The sequence below is a fragment of the Nothobranchius furzeri genome, chromosome 6 (assembly GCF_043380555.1).
Source record: "Nothobranchius furzeri strain GRZ-AD chromosome 6, NfurGRZ-RIMD1, whole genome shotgun sequence".
In the NCBI taxonomy this organism is placed as follows: domain Eukaryota; kingdom Metazoa; phylum Chordata; class Actinopteri; order Cyprinodontiformes; family Nothobranchiidae; genus Nothobranchius; species Nothobranchius furzeri.
In genome coordinates, this window is record NC_091746.1 from 62,058,523 (window position 1) to 62,066,974 (window position 8,452).

General features: G+C 42.5%; 1 protein-coding gene across 1 annotated transcript; it reads right to left on the bottom strand.

The window, feature by feature from the left end:
- Nucleotides 1-3,745: 3,745 nt before the first annotated feature.
- Nucleotides 3,746-7,376, bottom strand: ptges (prostaglandin E synthase). The gene is made up of 3 exons (XM_015943044.3): nucleotides 7,178-7,376; nucleotides 7,008-7,090; nucleotides 3,746-4,566 (listed from the first exon to the last, which is right to left on the bottom strand). The coding sequence occupies exons 1-3, from the start codon at nucleotides 7,283-7,285 to the stop codon at nucleotides 4,317-4,319; spliced, it is 441 nt and encodes a 146-aa protein (XP_015798530.1). The 5' UTR covers nucleotides 7,286-7,376; the 3' UTR covers nucleotides 3,746-4,316.
- Nucleotides 7,377-8,452: the final 1,076 nt, after the last annotated feature.

Consider the following 8,452-nt stretch of genomic DNA (forward strand, 5'->3'; position numbering starts at 1 on the left):
CTACATATAGTTGACAGTCATCAGCGTAAATGTGATAGCTCAGGCCATACTGATTCAGGATATTGCCCAGAGGCAGAAGGTAGATAGAAAACAGCAATGGCCCAAGAATTGAACCATGTGGCACCCCCCAAGTCAGTGGAAGACAGGAGGATGCACAGTCACCCATCTGTACAGAGATTAATCGTTTTGATAGGTAGGAGCGGAACCATTTATGTGCCACCCCCGTCACCCCAACCCGGGACCCAAGCTGATCCAGTAAAATCCATGGTGATCGACCGTATCAAAAGCCGCTGAAAGGTCCAGCTGGAGCAGCAGTACCCTAGACCCAGAGTCAGATGCCACCAAAATGTCATTTAGCACCCTAATCAAAGCAGACTCAGTGCTATGGTGTGGTCTGAAGGCGGACTGAAACACATCCAACAATGAGATGCTGTTCATATGAGCAGAGATCCGACCATGCACAATTTTCTCAAGGACCTTCGAGAGAAACGGGACTTTTGATATAGGGCGGAAGTTCTCATCAGTGGAGAGCTCCAGACCAGGTTTTTTCAATATCGGCTGAACAACCGCATCTTTAAAAGCCTTAGGGAACACTCCAGTGCTGAGGCTAATATTAAAAATGTTCATAAGTGCCGGGCTCAGTGCAGACACCGAGTCGCGCACCAATTTAGCCGGGAGGCAGTCCACCGAAGAGCCAGCTGGCTTCATGGAGCTAATCAGTTTCATCAAGTCAGCAAGCTGAACTGGAGCAAAGTCCGAGAAGGCAGGTGGGTCAGGCGGTTCCACATGGATAGTGTGTATTTGAGGCTGGAGGCTAAGCCTAATATCAAGGATCTTGTTTAGGAAACAGGTCTGTAGCTCTGTGCATAAAGCAACAGTGGGATTTAGACCATCAGACTCATTTAACAGCAGAAAGGAGTTGATTGTACTGTACAGCCAAGACTGGTCTCCATGATGCTGTGAAATGATAGCAGAATAATAGTTGTTACGAGCAGATCTAACTGCTCTCTGGTAGCGTGAAAGTGCATCAACCGGGAGCAGCTGAGAGCATGACAGTCTGTCTCTCTTCCACCTCCGTTCCAGTACCCTACACTGTCGCCTGAGGCTACGGGTGTAATCATTCAGCCACGGGTCGGATGTTGTCTGTTTCCGCCTCGGTCTCAGAGGGGCAACAGCGTCCAGAGCAGCAGAGTAGGTCACACTGAACCGATGCAGAAGGCCATCTACATCCATGCAGGAGACTGACAAGGGCGGAGCGAGGGCATCAGTGTCCAAAACCGACAAAAAGTTGGAAGTCGTACTTGGAGATAAGTGCCTGGAGTAATGGGCAGACTGTCGCCGGGCTGGAAGAAGGAGACGTGAGATGCTGAATGTGATCACAGGATGGTTGGAAAACGCCACAGCAACCACAGATAAATCATGCACATCCAGTCCAAAAGATAAAACCAAATCCAGGGTGTGAGAGTCAGCATGTGTGGGAACATTTACCAATTGCTGTAGTCCAAATGAGTCCAAAACATTGATAAAATCCCTCACCAGTGGTTTCAGAGGGCAGCAGATGTGGATATCAGGCTCCTCTCTTGTGGAACCAGCTCCCAGCTTTAGCCCGTGAGGCAGACACCTTGTCTACTTTTAAGAATAGGCTTAAAACATTTTTATTTGACAGGGCCTATAGTTAAAATCTGATGTTAGCCTAAATCTGGACAAGTGGGGGAGTAGAGGGAGGTGGAGTGTACAGTCGGTAAAGACGGCTCTCCCTTGCCCTGCCTCCAACATGCCTCCATCTAAAAGGGTTATCCAGAGTTATCTCTGTAGTTATGCTGCTATAGGCTTAGACTGCTGGAGGACACACTGACCACTTTCCACACTCGACTACTTTCTTCTACAATCTGCTCTTTAACTGCATTATTTCCTGCTATTTTAGCTGTCAACTTTATTTTTGCTCTAAGTGTTTTTCTCCCCAGAAGAAGCTACAACGATGTTCTGCTGAGCTGTGGTGGCCTCATGGAGGGGGCCATCGTCTAGCACACTGCTGCTAACCACTTAAACATTCTCCCTCTCCTGTGTAGGAATAGTATAGTATAGTATTTTGGGTGCTTTTAAATCTCAATATACTGCACTACACTTTGACCAATAAGATGTAAATTTCTGAATAAACATGGAAATTCAGTCTGGTTGATCTTTGAATGTTTAACCAGAAGATTTAGAATTCTTAGTTTATTCAGGGATCGTAAGACACTTCGTCTCAATTCAGACAGAGTCAAGTTTATAAAAAAGTAAGACATTTATTTACTAAACAATTAAAAACATAACAACTAGGGCACTTTATGTGATGAATGAATCTAAGTGGATGGAATGTGAGGTGTGATGATGTGTGAATGTGATGTTATCAGAACATCTCGTATCTGAAGAAACTGAGTTCTGAGTGGGAGTGAATTGGTCTGCAATAAACTATAGTGATGGTTTCTAAAACCACATCAGACGCAATCTGTCGAGTCTACGTACCATTTGAAGACCCCCGTGGAAGATCCGGACTGTGTTGAGGTCCGGGGACCCCAAAGGTACCGAAGTCCGTAGAAGAAACCGCAGTGCCGACTAGACCGGTCTCGAGATGTCTCCAGGTCACGACAGTTGTTATTTGCATCTATGGAGGACTCTCAAGGAGTCAAAGTTGGTTCAACTTTGTTCTGAAGGAACCATTTGCAGTCGGCTGTAGCGTGCAACACGTTCTTCTTTGTCTTCTCCATCCCCAGTGAGTCATGGTGGAAGGCTGCTTATACTGAGTCAGATCCTCTAGAGGTTTCTTCTGTGGAAGTGCCTTGAGACGACTCTTGTCATGATTTGGCTATTTAAATTTGAATTGAATTGAATTCTGCATACAGGGGTATGTTCTTCTGCCACATCATCACTTTTATCATTAAAATTTGAATCTATTTGTAGTTTAGTGCCTGAATATTTAGTGATCATTGGACGTCTTATTCTGCATTTCTGTTTCTGTCCGTCCCCAGCCTCCAACTACCCCTGACATTTCAGTGCAGGTAATGTTTGGCCACAAGGTGGAGGTAAATATTCATGAAGCTGAAGTCACTTTTTTATTTATTTTTGAAAATAAAACACATTCCCTCTATTTGAACCCATATCAGACTACATGTGTGCAGAATAGAAAAAGAAAAATAAGGTCGCGCATGTAATTACAAAAAGCCAAAGCACACCCACTAAATATAGACAGACACACCCTTGCTCTTTGTTAGTCAGCTTTATTTGTCTCCCAGATTAGGTTTTGCGGGAGTTCATTCTTTCAAAGCAGAGTTTTCCATTCCACCCACCTAAAAGTATTAGTATTTGTTCTTTTGTAAGAAAACAGACTAAAAAACTCACAAAAGATTCTGTGCATTCAAGTTTAGTCACCTTTACTGGTTGGAAAATCACCATAAGTGGTATTTTATGTAACGAGAACAGCAGAGACAAAAACAAGAGGACAGATTAGGACTTTGCTGAACAGCAGCTGTAATTATGCAGGAATAAATGCATGAATTAGCATTTCAGCCTTTGTCTATTCAGCGCTGTTCCAGCCCAGTTCAGCTTTTTTTACGTAATAGGTGGAGGAATGCTGGAGCGTTGCCTCTGACTTCTGGATCATCTCATCTCTCAGTGAGGCCCCGTCCCCTTATGAAACCAGTCCGTGCACAGCCGGGCTGCAACAACAACCGCCTGGCTGTGAAATCCATAAACATTCATTTTATGAGGTTAGGATTTGTTTTATTGCTTTGAGTATAAAATATTTTTTTGCTGCAAAGACATGACTCTATGCTGAATAATAAATTATAACTACAAAAAAAGAGTCAAATTATTGCATATGAAAAAAATAACAGGAAGTCATGTCTCGTTTCTCTTGTGTGGTGTTCTCTGCTGTTACACCTCATCAGTCAGCGTAATGATCCACACAGCTTTTGTGGAAACACCCACACAGGAAGTAGATGAAGCCACCATCGGTGTCCCGGGCCACACCGACGAGGGTTTGTGTTGTGCGTAAACACAAATCAGGGCAGGGATCGACTCACGACACAGGGCGAGGTTTACAATTCCAACAAACTGGTGACGAACTTCATTTGCGTTTTAAATACACGAGGACATCTAATGCCATACTTCAAATACCTCTTAAGACATTGTCACATTTCACAAATAGAGCAAAAAATACTGACAGGATCTCTGCGGCCACCCTGGCTGTGATCACACATGCGATGTTGCACCTTTGCTGCCTTTTCTAGAGGAATTCAGTTTTTTTTAAGACACCACCTCAGGCCCAGTTCTGTGTATCAGGCGTAAGCCATGACTGAAATTAGGATCTGCACAGCCATGGAAACGCACGGTATCTGTGCAATGGTGTAAGCCACGGAGCGGGCGGGCGCTTGCAGGGGCAGCAGGTAGGCGATACTATGCAGGACACGGCAGATGAAAAAGACCAGGAAGTGAAGGCGGGCCAATGACAGCGAAGGTCCGGTCAGGGAGTAGATGGCGCCCAGGAAGAGGAACGGTAGGATGTTCTCCAAGTCATTGTGATGAGCCCTGCAGGAGAGGAAGGTATTAGAATATGAATGAATGAATGACTGAGTGAATGAAGGCTGCTCCGGTTTCACCGTCCTGCCGGGCCTGTCTTACTGGGTTTCTTCTTTGTGTGAGTTTTTAGTGAGTTCGTGAGAACTTTGAAGGCTTGTTTGTTCACCGAACCCTGGGATTAGACGAGCCCTACTGAAAAACCGTCTTTTGTTTTATTTCTATTGTGATTTTTATTATTATTATTATTTTCATAAATGATTTTTACTGCCAGTAGCAAGAAAGCACAACTTGTGTTTGCATAAGCAAAAACCACTGATGCAGCAAAGCACTAATACTGTGTTACTGTACTTAAGTACAATTTTTCTGTATCTGTACTTTACTTAAAGAATTTTCTTGAGGCCTACTCTTAACTTTTACTACAATTTAAAAGCAATTATCTGTACTTTCTACTCCACTACATTTTAAAAAGTACTTTAATCTGTTTTGTCCAACCCCCATCCCAGCACCAATCCAAAGTACATTTGAAAATGCACTTTAATACTTTTACTTCATTGAAAAATGTCTTGGAAACTTTTACTTAAGTAATTTTCTTGAGACCTACACTTTACTTTCACTAGACCACATTAAACACAACAAAGTATTAATATAAACATGTTTTTGCAGAATTTTTGTTAATTAAGAAAAGACACAAGAGCAGCTGCTTTACTGCAATAATTAAGGCCTAAAATCTGTAACTTTCAGTGTAATTGTTTCTCTAAAAACCAATTTAACAGGCTATTCACACACACACACACACACACACACACACACACACACACACACACACACACACACACACACACACACACACACACTTTTACTTTTAAGACCATATGAAAATGCACTGTAATACTTTTACTTCAGTGAAAAATGCATTGGATACCTGTACTTTTACTTGGGTAATTTAAAAAAACCCTTTTTCTGTACTTTTACTTAAGTAAAAAAAAATCAAGTACTTATTCCACCACTGGCAAAAGCAAAATAAGCTTGATTGGAGCACACAAAGACTGCAGCAGAGATAAATATCGTTCACTCTGACTTTAGGAGTCCCTTTGAGATGCAGGAATGAGGATTTAATAGCTGGACGTGACTTACTCATAAGTTAAGCCTGTTTATAGCTCCTCACCTATATGTCTAGTAGTGAGTGTTCAGTACTTTCTCTGCTTCTGCAGCAAGGGTGACTTTTTAGCACAGCACTAAGTTGCTTCCTTCCCAATGATTACTAGAAGCCTTTTAACAATGTCCTTTATTATTCTACCCACTGTTCCAAAAACATATAACAAAATGACCGGATTACCTTGCGTGCCAGTGATTAATGCCAATTTTCTTTGTTTGTTTGGGGGCACAGTGGGACATGTCCCTCCGCCTGCCTCCCATGGGGGAGTTTTGGTCCATTCAGCACGGCTGAGGTAGAAATTAGATTAGTTGTTGGGCCAAACTGTCGTAAGGCTTTTGCCAGTCGGCCACTCATTCCCATGTACTCCTTCACTTGTTGTACCATTGTCTTTTCTTTTTAGTCAGAATGCATGCAGTTCAGAGATGCAGTAGTAGTAGTAGTAGTAGTAGTAGTAGGTGGTTCTGTGTCTGTTGATCCCCTTGTATTCTCTATCGAACAAACGACGTGATGGACAAGGCACGTGGATTTTGTGTACAATTTTTCTATTTCCACTGTCAACCTTGCGTCTCCTCTTTTGGATGCAGCTTGTTTTCCCCAGACACTGATGTTGTAAACGTTCCACCAGCAGCAGAAATGGTGGAGCTCCACCCTTTCTAACCTCACAAAATGTGGTTAACAATTAAATCACAGCTCTTAAAGAAATAATTTACTAAGAGGTATTGGGGCAATGGGCCAGTCTAAAGTGAATGATGGCCAGTTCCAGCCCTTGGGCCGCCTGTTCAACTGGGCTGCAGTAGTACTTTAGATAAAGGAGGTCTATTGACTATAATGTCCAAAATCACTTGGATCATTGACACCCACCGGCACACACACACACACACACACACACACACACACACACACATGACATCATTGGTACCAGTACTTCGAAGCGAATACATATTCACTTTTATCCAAGTTCAGGACTCAGATAAGCACAGCAGAAGTGAATCTATCATCTATCTGTTTCTCTGACAAGTTAAAACAAACCATCCAGCTGGTTCAAGCCTGACAGCTAACAGAAAACACAGCAAATGTAGCCTTTACTTCCAAAGGAAACAGGAGGAAACAGGAAACATCTGGGAATCATCACCCCAGAGCTGAAACTAACTGCGTTTTTCACTGTTTTTTTTTTTCAGAAATCTGCAGAATCTCACTACTGAAGGATGGAAAAACTACAATGCAAGAAGATAATCAGTGTAAATGAGTGTTTTAACAGCAGAAAAGCATGTCCTGACAGTGTTTCCTCTCTCACCTCCGGCATCTTTCCACATAAGGATCTTCTCTGTAATACTGTAACCCTCCGTGTCTCAGCGCGTCCTCCGGGTTGGCGAAAGCCTTTAAGAGACACGAAAGAAAAGAAAAAAGGTTCAGAAAAACAAAAAAGTTTCATTTCTACCCCAAAAGTCACGTCCAAGTTCTCACCTTCTTCCGCAGCCGCACTTGTCCCGTTAGGACCGCGATAACGTACATTTTAAACACCAGGAGGACGGCGTAGAAGACAAAACAGGAGAAAACTTCGCTTCTTATCATGACTGCAGCGGGAATCTCAGCTGCTCTCCTCTGCTGCTGAAAGCGAGAGTCAGCCCGGCCGGGGGGGAGGAGGCCTTTTACAGGAGAAGAGTCTCGCCAGTGATGAAGATGATGGTGGGGGGGATTGAATGAGCAAGCGGAAATGGTTCATTCATGACAAACTTCCTTACTTTATGGCGTCATAAGTTAAAGTAATTATGTATTTTTTTATGACTAAGCAACAGTTTTCTAAGGAAGAATTTGATCAACTCTGTAAGTCTATTAAAATTCAGTAGTTTGCCCATGGACATAGTTTTTGGGGGGACAGGGGGGCATATCCCTCCACTTTTTCTATAGTCAATTTTTGTTCCCTGCACTTGTTACCGTCCTAAAACAGTATACGCTAAATTAAATAGACACTGGTTGAGCACTAGGACCAAATGGAAAACAGCCACTTGTGTTGAAGCCTTTTTCCCATTAGAACCATCCAAAGCTCATCTATTGGCTCTGCTGATACTTGCTAACGTGTGATTGGCCGTTCCTGCCAACTGTGTACTTGACAGTTCTGCATTCCTGACATTGCATAAAAGAGCCTCTAGGCTGTGGTTTTATACATATTTGTGTATACTTACTGTAAAGATTCCCCTCCCCTGGTCCTCAAGGCGGTTGTGTCCCTCCTGCTTCTAAAGTCAAGATTACGCCCATGAGTTTGCCTCAGATGCACAAATATCTAGTTCTTTATGGGGAAACAACTGTAAATTACAAAGAATATAAAATGAGTTACTTTCATTTCTAGATCTTCAACTATAAATTCCAACATTATTGGTGAAATAGATCAAATGGAAATTTCCCCTTTGGTTAAAATGGGCTAAACTGCATGCACAATTCATTTTCATGCTGGATGCTGCTGAGTAAACTTCTCTCTGTAGCACGGAGCTGCCGTTGTGTGTGTGTGTGTGTATGTGTGTGTGTGTGTGTGTGTGTGTGTGTGTGTGTGTGTGTGTGTGTGTGTGTGTGTGTGTGTGTGTGCACAACAAGTAGGCTTTTGCTCACTGGATGTCAGGGACCTGCTAGGGGTGTAGGGACTGAGAAGATCTATATATATATATATATATATATATATATATATATATATATATATATATATATATATATATATATATATATATATATCCTATAGGATATTCC